This window comes from Dendrobates tinctorius, unplaced genomic scaffold, assembly GCF_039654945.1.
Source record: "Dendrobates tinctorius isolate UK_male_01 unplaced genomic scaffold, ASM3965494v1 ptg000082l, whole genome shotgun sequence".
Lineage (NCBI taxonomy): Eukaryota > Metazoa > Chordata > Amphibia > Anura > Dendrobatidae > Dendrobates > Dendrobates tinctorius.
Genome location: NW_027361750.1, coordinates 12,692,644 through 12,711,044, shown reverse-complemented (window position 1 = coordinate 12,711,044; position 18,401 = coordinate 12,692,644). Strand labels below are relative to the sequence as shown.

Genomic DNA, 18,401 nt, shown 5'->3' with positions numbered 1-18,401 from the left:
CCGAGCACCCACTTTACTTAGAAGTGTGGTACTCTCCTATTATAATATGTAACAAAAACAGTCATCAATTTGTATTAATTTTATTTTCTTCAGATGAGTTTTCCCCTTTGGAAAATCTAGACATGCCCACTATAATATGACCATCGTTAACTCCAATCATGCAGCGTCCAATTGTAAGAAATGGAAATATAGCAAGAAATACAAACAAAAAAATATAGGGAAAAATGGAATGCCTCACTGTGTCAATGTGCCTGGTAGCCTTGAATTTGTCAGCAGCGATCCAAACAATTCCGTCTGATCGTCAGATCACAATAAGAGGAAGAAAAAAGTTGTCGTATCACACAGCTGAATAATCAAAAACAATTCTTCTTTATTTCACACCATCATAAAAACGTTTAGATATATCCACAAATGGACAAAAACAGAGTCACATTCTTACGCGTTTCTGGCCCTTAGTCATAGAATGTATCAAAATAACAACTAGAGAAGTAATTTATACAGGTATGAGTTTCTATGACTTTGGTAGCTTACTTCTCTAGTTGTTATTTTGATACATTCTATGACTAAGGGCCAGAAACGCGTAAGAATGTGGCTCTGTTTTTATCCATTTGTGGATATATCTACACGGTTTTATGATGGTGTGAAATAAATCAGAATTGTTTTTGATTATTCAGCTGTGTGATCCCACAACTTTTTTCTTTCACTTATAACAAGAAATACAGTATGCATCATGCTGGCAAAACTCAAAGATTGTTCTGAAGAATCAGAGAAAATTTTGTAACATTTTAATGGTTATCTATAATTGTCTATCCTATGATCAAATACAGTAAATATCAAGGTTTGGCTAAATTCAGATTCCAAGAAATATTGCACAAGGAAGTACCATGACGTCCAGATCAGCCACAGATCTCCTGACCTGATCCTAACAGCCCTTTCCGTGCTTATGATGTTGTTGAGTTTGGATCAAGGGACTCACAGTCAGTCCAGACATCAAGGTCCATGCTCCAACCATTTTTCACGAATATGTAAATTTAGTCTCAAGTTGACTACAGACCTAAAAAAACGAACAAAGTCCAACATTCTGCCACCAACAAATGTGAAGGTGGCACTTTATTTTTTGCCAAATTCACATGTTTTGGAAACATCTGTACATAATAATCAATGCATTGTGGATTTTAAAATCTACAGAAAACCTGAAATTTGCTCAAATAATGTTCATCAATGCAGCGAATCCGCTTTCAGATCTGCATGGCAATAGTAGTTTAAAGGTTATGGACACCATGGGAGACAATTTTTTTTCCTAAATACATGTTTTTTGGGTTACAAATATCTTTCACTATTAGATTTTGTCAAAAATGTTGCACCATTTGCCAGTTACAGGCGTTTAGTTTCTCTTCATATTGCTGGTCACAGAATAAGTTATCTGAGAATCCATCAGCTTCTACTGATATACAAAAACTTGGCACACACTTGTGGATTCTGATGCAGAAAAGTGATTGATTTTAATAAAGTACAGTACATACAAATAGACGTTTCGGTCTATGACCTTCATCAGTGTACTGTAGGCATGAAATAAAAATAAAAACAACAATAAACATAGATACAAAGAAAGTATATACAAAAACTGGGTCGCTCAAACAGAATCGATCATAAACATATGCAGAGACATCAAATTCATTAATGCACATATGTGTAAGGTGTATATGAAAAGGAATAGTGGTGGAAACCAAGGTCTACTGAGTAAGAGAGACACATACCGTGAGACTGTACTGTGAGCTCAAAAATAACTGGGCATAAATCTAGAAACCCTATGAGAAAAAGGGTATAGTTATAGGACTTAAGGTACACTGGGTGGTGGGAATATAACATACCCGAATTACATACCAAAGAATGGGGAGGCACTAAAGGCCGTTTCTCTGCAAAAGAGAACATATGGAGCTAATGAAAAAAGTCCCATGTCAAAATATAGATAAATTAAGTATCCATAAGGGCTTACCGTTGCTTGTAAATAGAAAATGGACGCGGTATCTGCCGCAAGTCAATAGCGCTATGCTAATGGGGAGCGTCAGGGTTTATATCCCTGAGAAATGTGGAGGCTGAGTGAATGAGCGCAGACCGGAAGTGCGCAACGGTAAGCCCTTATGGATACTTAATTTATCTATATTTTGACATGGGACTTTTTTCATTAGCTCCATATGTTCTCTTTTGCAGAGAAACGGCCTTTAGTGCCTCCCCATTCTTTGGTATGTAATTCGGGTATGTTATATTCCCACCACCCAGTGTACCTTAAGTCCTATAACTATACCCTTTTTCTCATAGGGTTTCTAGATTTATGCCCAGTTATTTTTGAGCTCACAGTACAGTCTCACGGTATGTGTCTCTCTTACTCAGTAGACCTTGGTTTCCACCACTATTCCTTTTCATATACACCTTACACATATGTGCATTAATGAATTTGATGTCTCTGCATATGTTTATGATCGATTCTGTTTGAGCGACCCAGTTTTTGTATATACTTTCTTTGTATCTATGTTTATTGTTGTTTTTATTTTTATTTCATGCCTACAGTACACTGATGAAGGTCATAGACCGAAACGTCTATTTGTATGTACTGTACTTTATTAAAATCAATCACTTTTCTGCATCAGAATCCACAAGTGTGTGCCAAGTTTTTGTTTATCACTAGTCACGGATTGGGATCCTACTTGAGCACCACTAATACTACAGGGTTGTGCCAACGGTTTTGTCTAATTATAGTAACCCTTACGCTGAGCACACCCTCTCTGGGCTATGTCTTCATTGACTTTTTCATATAATGCAGAGGAGACATCGAACATTATAGCACAGTCTACCTTGCCGAGTGATTTCCTTAGACTTCCTCCTAAAGAGACCAGAGGTCGTGATCTGGAGAAAACACTCAGGCGATGCACTAACCTTGAGTTACACTGTGTCACTCTAACGGAATACCTCAAAGTTCGGAGGATTCCTAGGGGGCTACGGGTCCCCTTACGTCCCACTCTTTTCAGTGATTCACATGATTTTTGCTCGCGGTTTGAGCAAATTACTAATAAATGTTCCTTTGACCTTATCACTCTAACGTTAGAGCATCTGCACCTGGGAATCACTAAGTGCAAGGAAGAGATTTCCAACATCGAAACACAGCTAGCATCTTCAACTACCACTGAGGAATTCAACAATTTGAAAACCAAGATCAACAGCGTCATTGAGCAACATCGACGGGACACCGAGACAAGGAAAAGGAATAAATTTGTTCGAGATACAGAGGACTACGAACAGAACAGAGTGTATAAATGGCGAGAAACCTACAGTTCCGGGAACTTCCACACTCACTCAAATTACAGGTCTACCACGGACATTTCTTCCTCAGGTTCAGACTACGAGAGACAGGCCCCATCAAGTCGTTTTTTAGGACAGAGACGCAGACCTTCAAAAAGAATAGGACCCGGAGGGGGAAGAGACCTACGCAGAAACACGGACTTTGGTCGCATAACCCGCTCGCAGGTAATGACCCACTTGTAGTTAACATTTCATCAAAAAATCTAGGTATAGCGGAACATCGTATGCTACAGAGGGGTCTCTCTTTTTGTCCTAGCTATAAATATAACACATTCAATCTTGATATGGACCTTCAAAGGTTCTATAGATCGTTAAGACTTAAATTACATTTCTCTAGTGTTATTGATAACAGAAACAAATCTATACCGTCGCACTCACCATTGATATCATCCGACAGCCTGGGTCTTAGGAATAAGAGTAATTATAGACCACCCATGGGGTCTCATGCCCTAGAGACTTTTATCTCTTTCATAGATGACACTTTTCAGAGCCTCAGGGGTGATATCAATAAGGGCAAGGTCCATTTCCCGTCAAACCTGACTACACTTGATCAACTAGCTCTCAAAACCTTACAAGATGATAAGGAGATTATCATCAAACCGGCTGACGAGGGGGGAGCCATTGTAATTCTAGACAAATCCATGTATTTAGATGAAGTTTATCGCCAACTTGGCGATACGTCGGTTTATAAACCACTTCCTCATGATCCTACCAATGAAGTCAGACTATTAATCCAGGACACTTTATCCAAATACAAAATTAGTGGAATGTTGGATGACAAAACTTGTGGTTATTTAACTAAACAATCTCCAATCACACCTGTCTTTTACATTCTCCCTAAAATACACAAAAACGTAAATAATCCACCAGGTAGACCGATTGTGGCCTCTACAGAGTCCATCTTCTCTCCCATCTCGAAATACTTGGAAAAAATTCTGACACCTCTCATAAAATCAACACCATCTTTCCTACTAGACACAGGAGCCTTCCTTGATATTATCCATAATTTAGGCCCAATTCCCCAGGATGCTATCCTGGTTACATTTGATGTCATAGACTTATACACGTCTATTCCTCATACGGAGGGTATCCAGTCAGTACGTAGGCTACTTGAATTGTCTAAATTTCATCCACAACAGACTAACCTCTGCTGTGAACTCCTGTCTATAGTATTAACAAAAAATTTTTTTCTTTTTGAGGACAAATATTATTTACAGACTAGGGGGACCGCGATGGGCTCTAACACTGCACCCCCTTATGCAAATTGCTACGTAGCCCACCTTGAGGACTGTGTCATATATCAAGATGCTCTCTTCCGCACCTATTCTATAGTGTGGAAGAGATATATCGATGATATCTTCTGCATCTGGAGTGGATCACTTGACACCTTGGATGCCTTTTTCTCCATGTTACAAACATCCTGGCCAGGCCTCAGCTTTACAATGACACATCATAATGACCAGATCAATTTCCTGGACACACTAGTCATTAAAGACAACTTGGGCAACCTCTCCACCGATCTTTTTAGAAAACCAACTGATCGTAATAGCTTGCTTCATTACGAAAGATTTCACCCGACAAAAATGAAGAATGCTATCCCCAAATCGCAATTGAAAAGAGTTCAGAGGATAGTCTCAGACACGGAGGTACAGAAAGTACGTATGAATGAGATGCGTACTAAATTTTTGGAGAGGGGTTATCCATCTCACACATTGAATAGTTTAGATTTAAATTCCCCTCCCAAACCCAAGGTAACCAACCGGATCGCATTTGTACATGATTACCATCCCCTAGCCTATCGAATACATTCTAACATAAGACGCCACTGGCACCTTCTGACAACTGCCTATCCGAATATAGAGGCTTTTAAAAAACCTTTTCTCCCTTGTTTTAGGAGACCCAGAAATATACGTGACATTTTAATTAAAGCAGACATAGGCTCTCCTCGTCCCTATAGTCAACAACGCTTTCTAAAAAATCCTAAATATGGTACCTTCCCTTGCCTTCAGTGTACACAGTGTAATAACATTCAGAAAGGAAATACCTTTCATCACCCCCACACAGGCAGAAAGTATGATATTAGAGAGTATTATACCTGTGACAGCTCTTTTGTGATATATATCATCAAATGCCCTTGTGGCTTATTATATGTGGGGGAAACTACACAGCACATAAGGGATCGGATATCCAAACATAAATCTACTATCAGATGCAAAAATATGCTCCTTCCGGTTCCTCATCATTTTATTACTGCTGGACACACTATTGCACAACTGAAGTTCCAAGTTATAGAACAAATTCATCCGTCACGCAGGGGGGGTAACCGGATTAATATATTAAAAAGAAGAGAGGCCTACTGGATTCATGAGCTCAATACCCTGGCGCCCAAGGGGTTAAATAAGGACTATGATATACAATCCTTCCTTCCATCGTAACCATATTTGCAATCTATGGGCTAATATATGGGCTATCATATGATATTATTATTGGGATATGAGGTGGTATGATCTATATGATAACATACTATGTATCTAAATTTGCATACCGCATAATAATCTGTTTTCATCTTTATTTCAGAACCAACAATTGTGAATTGTCTTGAAATCACCGTCACCAGAGCACTGAACTTTCTCTGCCTTATTCCCTGGCACTTCCTGTAACTACGTTCTAGCGGTTACTATGGCAACCTAGTCATCACCTTGCACCTCCTCCCAATCCATCCCACTCATTAGTATTCATACACACACACTGGCGTTACTTATCTACGCCCCCTCCCTGTCATTTTTCAGTGCCTGGAGCGCACGATGATGTTAGTGGAGCGCAAAACGCCAGGCTCACTTCCGGTTGCGCACTTCCGGTCTGCGCTCATTCACTCAGCCTCCACATTTCTCAGGGATATAAACCCTGACGCTCCCCATTAGCATAGCGCTATTGACTTGCGGCGGATACCGCGTCCATTTACTATTTACAAGCAACGGTAAGCCCTTATGGATACTTAATTTATCTATATTTTGACATGGGACTTTTTTCATTAGCTCCATATGTTCTCTTTTGCAGAGAAACGGCCTTTAGTGCCTCCCCATTCTTTGGTATGTAATTCGGGTATGTTATATTCCCACCACCCAGTGTACCTTAAGTCCTATAACTATACCCTTTTTCTCATAGGGTTTCTAGATTTATGCCCAATTATTTTTGAGCTCACAGTACAGTCTCACGGTATGTGTCTCTCTTACTCAGTAGACCTTGGTTTCCACCACTATTCCTTTTCATATACACCTTACACATATGTGCATTAATGAATTTGATGTCTCTGCATATGTTTATGATCGATTCTGTTTGAGCGACCCAGTTTTTGTATATACTTTCTTTGTATCTATGTTTATTGTTGTTTTTATTTTTATTTCATGCCTACAGTACACTGATGAAGGTCATAGACCGAAACGTCTATTTGTATGTACTGTACTTTATTAAAATCAATCACTTTTCTGCATCAGAATCCACAAGTGTGTTCCAAGTTTTTGTATATCACGAGTCACGGATTGGGATCCTACTTGAGCACCACTAATACTACAGGGTTGTGCCAACGGTTTTGTCTAATCATCAGCTTCTACTGACTTGAGTGTTTGTAACTCTTAAATCTGTCTTTTGGAGGACCTCTCAGCTGATTTATGACTAAAAGTTCAGCTCAGCTTTGATATGGTCTGTGATCATAAATTAATACAGACCTGCTCAGTGAAGCCATCTCACTAGGTGACCCATAACAGGAGCCAGGGTATTTGGGTTGTGGTTAGACTTCCACGCTGTAGGCTTTAGCTGGGCCAGGTAAGGATGTATTTTAGTTCAAAATAGCACTGCAGGCCATCGCAAGAATTGAAAATTCTGGGTACCATTAAGAGATCTCCAACTATTACTTTATTGGTCTTCTCTTATGCAACAAAGGTAATTTTGGTGCCCCCAAAGCTTCATGGTCTGGGTGCAACTCACTGTACCCACTAGATATACAACGCTAACTGCAGGATTTTTTTATTTATCCTCTCACTAGTTCTTCCATACAGAATTCACATCTGACAATTCTTGGCATAATTCTCTTAGGTCACATAGTCTTATTTTGACACCACTATGAATTACATAGCATTATGTTCTGTTATGGGAGTCACCATTTCAGTCACCGGAGCTTTCTGTTTGATACTGTCTCATAGACTTTATACCCTTAAGCCCCCATCACACATAGCGATTTCGCTAGCGAGATCGCTGCTGAGTCACAAGTTTTGTGACGCAACAGCGATCTCACCAGCGAGATCGCTGTGTTTGACACTTATCAGCGACTGGCCCCCTGCCAGTTATCACTGATCGTCCTGGAATGGCCAGGACATTTTTTTGATCGCTGGTCTCCTGCTGGCCAGCACGTATCGCTGCGTGTGACAGGCGGGAGACCAGCGAGCTAGCGCTGGTAACTAAGGAAAATGCTTAGAAACCCGATGTGTACCTTGGTTACCAGCTCCCTGCACCAGCGCACTGGTAACTAAGGTGCACAGTGGGTAACTAAGCGACGTGCATTGCTTGTTACCTGCGTGTTGCTGGTGCTGATTGCTGGTGAAGCTGCCTGTTTAGCAGTTCACCAGCGATCATGTAGCGACACACCAGCGATCCTGACAAGGTCATATTGTTGTCGGGATCGCTGGTGCGTCACTATGTGTGACTGGGCCCTTAGTCATCTAAACACATGTTTAAAACAAGTATTTATAAACTTTGTTTTCCTCATGCAAATTAACCTTTTGTTCATCAGGCTTCAGAGTCGCAATGATGTGGCTGAAGAAAGACAAGCACATGTGTGATATTTGCAGAGAGCTGGCGATGACACCGACTCTTGCAAATCATGTTATCACGCCCATATGTGATGAGAACCACTAGTCTGGGGAAACAAGCACCCCATCAACTGGTGAAAAGGTTCATTTGCATAAGAAAAATGGAGTTTCGAAATACTTTTTTAAACATGTGTTTAGGTGACTAAAGGGCCTGTTACACTAAGCGATATCGCTAGCAATATCACTATAACTTGTGACGTTATAGCGATATTGCTAGCGACATCGCTGTGTCTGATACTTACCTACGACCTGCTCCCCTGCTGGTTATCGCTGATCGCGCGACAACGTCCAGGACCGCTTCTCGTCGTCAGCTTCCTGTGGAGAGACGAGCGACGCGTGGAGCCGAGAGGGAGGACGCAGGATCGCCTAGTGTGACAGGTAAGTAGCGACCCCCGACCCCAGCGATGTCGCTAGTGAGATCTGCCTGTGTGGCAGCTCACTAGCGACCACTAAGCGATGTACCAGCGATCCTGACCGCATCATATCGCTGGTCGGGATCACTGGTACATCGCTAAGTGTGACAGTACCTTTAGGGTATAAAGGGCTAGTTAGGCAGGAAATTTTGCAATACATATACAAATGTTGGTGGGTTGTAGAGAATGGGGGACCTGTCAAGTTCCCTTTAAGAGGCGCAAACCTTAAATGATTACAGTGTGTCTGAAAAGTGGAGTGCAGTGCGCACCTCCCAAGAAATCTTACTCCATTTGGAGACTGAAGTAGGATTCTGGAGTAAGTTACACAGCAGCTTGTCAAGACTCCTTCCATTTTGGGGGAGCCAGATGAGACTGGTATGAAAAAGCCAAAAGTTGCATGATATTGAAACTGATCAAATTCTTTTACACCAAATTTCTGGCAAAAACTCTTTATTGAATTGGATCCTATGTATTTGTGGTACAGTGTCATGTAAACGTTTATGCACCCCTGGTTAAAATGATCTCTAAAGGGCCTGAAGTTAAAGATGACACATTAACTTTGTAGAGTGGGCAAAGAAAAAAAAATACTGACATTTTTCTTTTTGTAATAATATATACATATTAACAGTCTCCTGCACAGTTTTTTATTAAAATCAGCTTCTCTACATGTCTGACAGCCATTCCATCCCAGTGTCAGCTGAATTCTAACCAGAGTACACCTCATTCTACTTAATGTGCTTCTGATTAGGTGATCACCTGAACCTAATCTTATTTAATGAAGGAAATTATAAAAAAACCCAAGAACAAGCTGGATGGCAAAACAAGTGCTAGTAATATCCCAAAAGTAATAGGAATGAAAAAATAGATTTTAACCATGCCAAAAGGAGTTGAAAAGAAAAGTCTTGAGTGAGGAAAAGAAGTGCTCAATTTGGGCTTTACTATCAGAGGGATACAGTGACTGTCATTTTGCCTCCATCCTAAAAATTTCTAAGATGACAATCCATTACAACAAGGTCAAGCAGCAGACATTGAGGACAACAAAGCTACAGACCGGCAGAGGGTGAAAACAACTCTCCACTGACCGAGATGACCGTCATCTTATTCAAATGTCACTCAGCAACCTCAGGATGACATTAAGAGACCTACAAAAGGAATGAGAATGGCAGCTGGGGTGAAGTGCATGGCAAGAACAGTTTGTATCAGGCTTCTAGAGGGATGGCTCAAGTCATGTAAAGCTAGAAAAAAAAGCCTTTCATCATTGAGACGCAAAGGAGAGCCAGGCTGAAGTTTGTCAAAGACCATAAGGATTGGACAATAGAGGACTGGAGTAAGGTAATCTTCTCTAATAAGTCTAATTTTCAGCTTTGCCCAACACCTGGTCATCTAATGGTTAGACGGAGACCTGGAGAGGTGTACAAGCCACAGTGTCTTGCACCCACTGTGAAATTTGGTGGAGGATCGGTGATGATCAGGTGATTCTTCAGCAAGGTTGTATTTGGGCAGGTTAATCTTTGTGAACGACATATGAATCAAGCCGCATACAAGGTTTTCCTGGAAAAATAGTTGATTTCTTCTGCTCAGGCAATGTTCCCCAACTCTGACGACTGTTTTTTTTCCAGCAGGACAACGCGCCATGCCACACAGCTAAGTCAATCAATGTGTGGATGAAGGACCACCACATCAAATCCCTGTCATGGCCAGCCCAATCTCCAGACCTGAACCCCATTGAACACCTCTGGAATGTAAGCAAGAGGAAGATGGATAGTCACAAGCCATCAAACAAAGAACTGCTTACATTTTTGTACCAGGAGTGGCATAAGGTCACCCAAAAGCAGTGGGAAGGACTGGTGGAAAGCATGCCAAGACACATGAAAGCTGATATTAAAAATCATGGTTATTCCACAAAATATTGATTTCTGAACTCTTCCCGAGTTAAAACATTAGTATTGTGGTTTCTAAATGATTATGAACTTGTTTTCTTAGCATTATTTGAGGTCTGCTAGCACTACATTTTTTTGTTATTTTGACCAGTTCTAATTTTCTGAAAATCGATACAAAATTTAGTGCATGGAAATTCGAAGACATGTCAGTAGTTTATAGAATAAAAGAGCAATTTGCATTTTACCCAAAAATATACCTATAAAGAGAAAAATCAGACGAACTGAAAATTTTGCAGTGGTCTCTTAATTTTTTTTTTTCTATAGCTGTATAGATCATTTCATCTTCAACTTAATAACAGTAATTTTGACCAGGGGTGCTCAAACTTTTACACGCCACTGTATAGATTTATTCCAAACCACTGAACTACTATTCACTGCTACAGTTTGTCATATCTTAGTGGCCTTGAAGTACTCATAAAATGAATCATGCAGAATAGTCTGTTTTGTGCAGTCATGATTACACTGTTGCAGGGTAACAATCTAATTCATTAAGTCTTTACCACATATTAATGTAGCAGCTCAAAATAAACAGATAGTATAACTCATCTGATAACAGAATGATGCACACTTTTTATGAGTTAACATATATATTTATATACAGTGTAGGGAGAGTAATATCTTACAGCTATGAAGTCTTTACTTGATCTTTGCATATACAGTATATGGCAGCTAGAAGAATGGTTTTATTTGATAAGTTTGAATGTGTTATATGACTTGATCTACATCTAATAAGTTACCTTACATGAGACTACAGTAAAGGACTCACTCAGATATCCTTTGATTCTCTTAGTTGCTTTTGCCATCAGGGACATTCCAGGTTTTAGAATGAATTATCACTACAATTTGACCTTGAATAAGAAATTATTCATTGTAAGATTATGCAACAATGACTACCTTCAGCCTTTTCTTTGCAGTGGGAACTTCCAAATAAATGCCCCATTTCTTTAGTGATTTTGCTATTAGTAATAGATTTTCAATGCTGCTGGACATGGAAATATTTAAATAAAGGATGTATGCACTTTTTCAGGTGGCCAAAATTGAAAGATGCTTCCAGAATAGCTCCTTTTTCAAATTTTCCAATTACATTTTTTTCTGGTCATTTTGTAAGTGTTTTTTGAATGTCCAATGTTTTCCTTGTACCCATTGATGGCCAAGTGCAATCCGAATATCGGATCAAACTTAAGCATGCTGTGATTTTTTTCCCGGACCAGCCCTGTCCAAGGAAAAAATCTGACATAAGCATGACCCCATAGAATAACATTTGTCTGTCTGGGTGCGATTCGATGTTTTGTTGGATTGCACTCGGACCAAAAAACCACTCCTCTGCATGACCCCTAAACCATACAAATCTATCGGTCCATAAAAAAAATCACTAACAGCACACATTGCCATCCTCTTGCTGCACATTGCCAGTCGATTTTTATAGCAAAAGTATTGCAGTTTTTCCTTTTCTGGTATATGGGAAATCACTGAGGAAATACTAATAGTAAAAAATGGCATGCTGGACAAACACTGATGTCAATCTGATCTGAAGCACTGAAGAAAATCAGTCTTTTTATTTAAGAGAAAAATTAGTGACATCTGATGGCTGTGTCCTGTTCTTTTTCTGAAATTGTTAAAATCAAAACGACATCACATAGCCTTGTGTGTGCATTTTCAAATGTGTTACCCAATTTCTGTGCACTCTCTATGGGGTCAATATGTAACACTTCTGTGAGCACTATCAAACGGGAGAGTGACATGTCAAGCCCGCCTTGTCAAGGTGAGGAGACTTTTAAGCCTTGCAATGCTCCTCTGGGAAATCAAATATGCAAATTTTCCCTTCAGAGAGGAAGAGGACTAGACGCCTCTCACCTAGACAAACCAGATCTCACACTTTGCACTGACCAGGGGCAGCATCCATAAAAACATCATTAAAAACAGATATATTTAAGAAGACATATTTTTACTGTGGAGCATTTGCATATTTAAAATATACCTATACTGGTCAACTAAGAAAAATGTAGCTAAAAATTGTAATTCCACCCGAACTATGGACTACTCTACTTCATGTTTTGGGTGTACAGTTGAAGATTTTTTTTCCCAAGAAACCCACACTTAAGGCACATAAACCAGCTTATGCTCCAGACCATTTGTTTGGTTTTGATATATCAACTATCTGTATGATAAATTAAAGATGTATGATCCTCACTGACAACTGAGCAATAGTGAACATATTCATCCATTGCTCATTCATTGTGTAAAGGAGTAATGGTGGCATGTGCTCTCTATCGCTACATGGGCACAAAGGAATTTGGAACCCTTGTTCTTGGCACTGGTTGGGATCTCAGCAGGCAGATTGTAACAATCATGCATTTATTACCTATCCTGTAAATTGGTGGAAAATTCTGTTTATGGGACAACCCCTTTATATACTGTATAATCTAAAAAAATCATGCCACTGTAGGGCATTCGTTTTGGCTAAGTTTCGTCTGCAGCAAGCTATGCCACAGTATACTTTTGATGTAAAGATGTGAATTGTATTCTTGTGACATGGTCAATAAACATGGCATGACGGGGGATGAAGATATATGGATGATACTACAAGTAAGTAGTAAAACCTCGAGATGAAACGTTTTCCAGTTCACTTCTTATACTGGGTGATATGGGCTGAACAGAGGAGGAAAATAAAAGATCAGATATAATTAACATACAGTTGGTAAGCAGCATGGATTTGTACACTTGAGTAGAAGTTAATACATTGTTAAATATGTGTCATCTTGAATCTCAGCTTATTAGAGAATAAGAGATGTTTCATCCTATAATGCAAGCCAAGTCACAGTGTTTAATGAGGGATAATGAAATGATAACTTATATGCTACTAAATTATGCTCTAGATTTTTAGAGGAAATTGAAAAATGAGACCTTCAAAATAAAACTGTATTTAAAATAAAAAAAGCTTTTTGACTCATAGCTTTATATATATATATATATATATATATGTGTGGCGTCCCTGAGGATTCAGTTGCCACAGAGGTACTGCACCTCCTCCTGAGGTGTGGTGCCCCACCATCCAGGTAAGTTGGAGGCTCCTAACCACGCTCCAACACTCGCATCCCACACAACACAGTAGTTCAGCAAAGCCACATTGCGGCTCCCTGCTTGGAGTGTAGCAGAGCACCTTTGGTGGCTCCCTGCTTGGAACACTAAACGTGCTGGGAGGGTGGGTGGAGTTAGAATACATAAAAGAGTGGGAAGGTTTAGAATTTGGGTCAGTCAGTCAGTTCAGAGAAGAGAGGGAGGAGAGAAGATCCCTGGGAGAGGGATGGAGGAAGGAGGTGCTGCAGCAGATCTCAGAGACCTGGGTCTGCTGGCACGGAAAGGAAAGAAGGAGAAAGACATTGAACAGAAACCTGATCTTCCATAAGAAGGAAAGACTAGTACGGAACGTAGGAGTAAAAGGGAACAGAGGACGTGGGTTAGAAGAGAACCCTGCCTAGAAGTTTTAAGCGCAAGGCCGGGGCCCAGTCCCCGAGGTTGTATGGACACTAATGGTTCTGCAGCAGACACCGGTTGAGTAGTGGGCTGTAAATGCACTACTCCCATCTCAGACTTGGGGGCACAACAGCAACATTGATAGCGAGCAGGGACTTAAGAAGCAAGGAGTCCCCGAAGCAGGCTACAGCTGTCTGCCGTACAAGTAGAGTTCTTGGGAACATCTGTCAGGAGGAACTCCAGTGTAACTCAGTACTAGGAGTACTTCACACTTAAAGGCGCTATAGAGGAGACGTTCAGAAAAGGCACATGTTGGCGGAATGTTGGAAGGGAGCATTCCATCTGACCTGGAGGTTGGCTGAGTCCCTGACCCGGAGGACACGGCACGGAGGCAGGCACCTGTGTGTACTACAGACTGTGAGTAAAGCTTTTGAACTACAAGCCCTGGTGTCCTCCATTCATTCCTGCGCCAACACACCTGGCACCGCTACATCTGGGTACCAGCTTCTACACTGCCTCTCCTCTACCCCTACATCTACACTGCCCTGGGACGACAGCTCCACCTGTGGGGAGCTTCACCATCTTGGCTGCAACACACCTCCAGTCCCAGAGGATCTGCATGCAGCGTCGGCTTAACACCTCATTTGCCGAACACCACAGGTGGCGTCACGAACTATTCATTCAATTGACTACATTTCCACCGTTTCATCTCCCCTATTACTTGGGCGCCCAGGGCCACGGACTGGGTGACCGCTGCTGTGACACATCCCGCTGATACCGGCCCGGTACCGAGTACCCCACAGCCCTGGGAGGGCGACCCATATGCTTTTTTGGAACTGTCCAAAAGTAAATACCAGTTGGCCATTAGGTGGCTAGTAGAGATGAGCGAATATGTTTGGAAAAAGTTCGCCAAACATAAATTCGGCACGAATAAGGTACATTCGGATTCATGATCGGTAACAAAAGCATTTTTCATAAAATTGGAAAAAGTCGGTAACATTCGGTAAAAGATAGTATAAAAGCCGGTAATTCATGTGCCGCGTTCAGTAAAATCACAGCGTAACAGGTTAGAATAGAATAGATAGAACAGATATATACACACATACTGTCAGAGACACCGCACTGAACTTGCTCACTGAGCCAGTGCGCGTGTCCTGAGTAAAGCGAACTGTGCTCAAAGCTACCTGTGGAGCGGGCAGCAACCGAATAGATGCGTACTTCAGAGCTGCAGGGCCTGAAGCATGTGACTGCTAGAGGCGTGGCCTAAACTCCACAGAGCTAGGAGCTGCAAGACAATTCCTAGCAGAGTAACTGCGAGACAAAGTTACCAAGGGGCATAGACAGTGAGAATAGTCAGGACTTAGCCAATGAGTCACACACAGAGATAGCTGTAGGGTACCAAAGGGGGCGAGCAGAGAGTAGTCAGGTCACATGCAATGAGTCATACACAGATAGTTGCAAGGTACAAGAGGGGCGAGCAGAGAGTAGTCAGGTCACATGCAATGAGTCATACACAGATAACGCAGTACAAAATCAACAGGCAAACTCACAACGGGAAACAGAATCGGGTCAGAACCATATAAACAAGCTATAGCAACAAACAGGCACACGGGGGTCAGCACACTAGGCCAATGGCAAAAGTATAACTGGCAGGGATTGAAGCTACCCAGGGGTTTATGAAGCTCTCCCAGAACCAGAAAGAGGCCACAATCATTAACCCCAAGTGTGCAGGTCAAAACCTGCACAGAGCTCCAGACATTAACCCCCGGTGTGCAGCTCAAAAACCCGCACTGGGATCATGACACACACATTTATATATATATATATATATATATATATATATACACATACATACATACACACACAGCATATATATATATTCTATGTATATACATATACAGTACAGACCAAAAGTTTGGACACATTTTCTCATTCAAAGAGTTTTCTTTATTTTCATGACTATGAAAAATAATGACGTAGGGTCCCTCTATAATGAACAACCAGCAAAGGCCATGAAGACAGCGGTGGGCTGATATTAATAGCCAAAGAAGCTCTCAGCCGCCCCAGAAAAAGCACATGTCTAAGATGCGCCAATTCTGGCTCTCTTCCCACTTGCCTTGTAGCGGTCCAAGTGGGGTGATAGTTGGGGGGGTTGATGTCACCTTTGTATTGTCAGTTGACATCAAGCCCCAAGGTTAGTAATGCCTCCATGTGACGTCCGTCTGCGAGTCTGAGCTGCAGTAAGACAGCACCCCGAGCAACCCGATACCCTTTACCCCTATACAAGGATCTGGATTTACAGCAGAGCCCAGGAGGTAGCTGTCTGAATAAGAGCAGCGGACCAGAGCAGGACGGTCACCAGAAAGGGGTTAAAAAATGGGACCAAAAGCATAGTCAGGAATCCAAGTCTAAACCAGGCGGGCAGCAGAGGTACAAAAACGGCAGACAGTAGCAGAGTCAAATCCAGGCCAAGGTACAAAATCGTTAGGCAGTCGCAGTGTCAAAAACCAGGCCAAGGTCAGAGTCGTAAACCAGGAGGGCAGCAAAGGTACAAAATTGTCAGGCAGCAGCAGAGTCAGAAATCCAGGCAAAGGTCAGAATCAAAGATAGCAAATAACAAACTAGCACACTGGGGAAACCAAGACTATATCTGGTGGCCTGCAAGACAGGTCCCAAGGTATTTGAAGGATCAGGCTATCCCTCACAGGTTCACAGTCTGATGATGTCATTTGGACCGCCCCCAGGACCAGGCCAGATGGTGATGCACCAACCCTTTCATGACTGACAGAGGAGCAGAGCCTGCGCCCACTAGATGCCTGCGCAGGAGCCCCTTCTCTGTCACCACCACCCACGGGGAAACCACGGCGCCTCCTAGTGGCCGAGGCAGGAACAGCCGTCCCCGAGTCTGACGGCGACGTGACCGCCCGGCGCCTCCCAGTGGTTGAGACCGGAACAGCAGTCCCTGTATCTGAAGACGACTTGACAGTCCGGCGTCTCCCAGTGGCCGAGGCCAGAACAGCAGTCCCTGTATCTGACGGCGATGTGACAGTCCAGCGCCTCCCAGTGGCCGAGGTAGGAATAGCAGTCCCTGTGTCTGACGGTGACGTGACAGTACCCCCCTTCAAAGAGGGGCCTACGGACCCTCAAAACTTGGTTTGTTAGGGTGAAGGAGGTGAAATTTCCTGATCAACCCCTTGGCATGAATGTCACCAGCAGGGACCCAGGACCTCTCCTCTGGACCATAGCCCTTCCAGTGCACCAGATACTGCACGGTCCCTCTCACTAAGCGAGAGTCAAGGATACCCTGGACTTCGTATTCCAAGGCTCCTCCGACCAAAAATAGAGGAGGAGGGGACCGGACAGGACGAATTGGGGAGCGGTACAATTTGAGGAGAGACTTGTGGAAAACATTTGGCAGTTTGAATGACTGAGGAAGTTTTAGACGAAAAGCTACTGGGTTAATCACCTCAATAATTTCGTACGGACCAATGAACCTGGGACCCAGTTTGGCAGACGGCACATTAAGCCTAATAAACTGTGTTCCAAATTATTATGCAAAAAGAGTTTAGGAGTGATAAGGTTAGAATTTTTTTGTTTGTCATTTAAACTCATTGATGGTGATGTGTGTCAGGGCTCTTTATATCACTGAAAGCAATTGCAGATACCTGTGCAAATTAGTTTGGCAGGTGTGTCCAAATAAAGGCAAAACTACTTAAGAAGGCTGTTCCACATTATTAAGCAGCCTACATTTTTTGCCAAAATGGGAAAGAAAAAGGATGTGTCGGCTGCTGAGAAGCAACAAATTGTGGAGTATTTAGGTCAAGGCATGACTACAATCAACATTGCCAAGACACTTCATCGTGATCATTGCACAATCAAGAAGTATGTAGCTGATTCCCAGCACACATTTGTGCGTGCTGATAAGGAAAAATTGAGGACTCTTTCCAACAGGCAATTGCATCAGGTTAAAAGAGCAGCTGCAAAAATGCCTTGTCATAGCAGCAGACAAGTTTTTGAAGCTGCTGGTGCCTCCAACATCCCCCGAACAACAAGATGCAGGGTTCTTCAGAGGTTTGCAGCTGTGCGTAAGCCATCCTGTCGACCACCTCTATCCACTGCACACAAGCAGAAACGGCTCCAGTGGGACAAATGATACATGAAGACTGACTTCGAAACTGTTTTGTTCACCGATGAGTGCCATGCAACGCTCGATGGTCCAGATGGATGGAGTGGAGGATGGCTGGTTGATGGACACCCCATGAAAACACGGCTAAGGAGCCAACAAGGAGGAGGTGGACTAATGTTTTGGGCTGGAATCATGGGGAGAGAGATTGTTGGCCTCTTTAGGATCC

General features: G+C 42.1%; 2 protein-coding genes across 3 annotated transcripts in view; one reads left to right on the top strand and one right to left on the bottom strand.

Moving 5' to 3' along the window:
- Positions 1 to 18,401, bottom strand: part of CYP7B1 (cytochrome P450 family 7 subfamily B member 1) — a 364,976-nt gene that overhangs the window by 51,093 nt on the left and 295,482 nt on the right. The window lies entirely within an intron of this gene.
- On the top strand, positions 2,754 to 6,857 carry LOC141096975 (uncharacterized). The gene is made up of 2 exons (XM_073583925.1): positions 2,754 to 3,522; positions 5,935 to 6,857. Exons 1-2 carry the CDS (start codon positions 2,791 to 2,793, stop codon positions 5,947 to 5,949), a joined length of 747 nt encoding a protein of 248 aa, XP_073440026.1. The 5' UTR covers positions 2,754 to 2,790; the 3' UTR covers positions 5,950 to 6,857.

Bases quoted from the DNA above. Each gene is read 5' to 3' on its own strand.
- LOC141096975 (XM_073583925.1), top strand. From the start codon at position 2,791: ATGTCTTCATTGACTTTTTCATATAATGCAGAGGAGACATCGAACATT.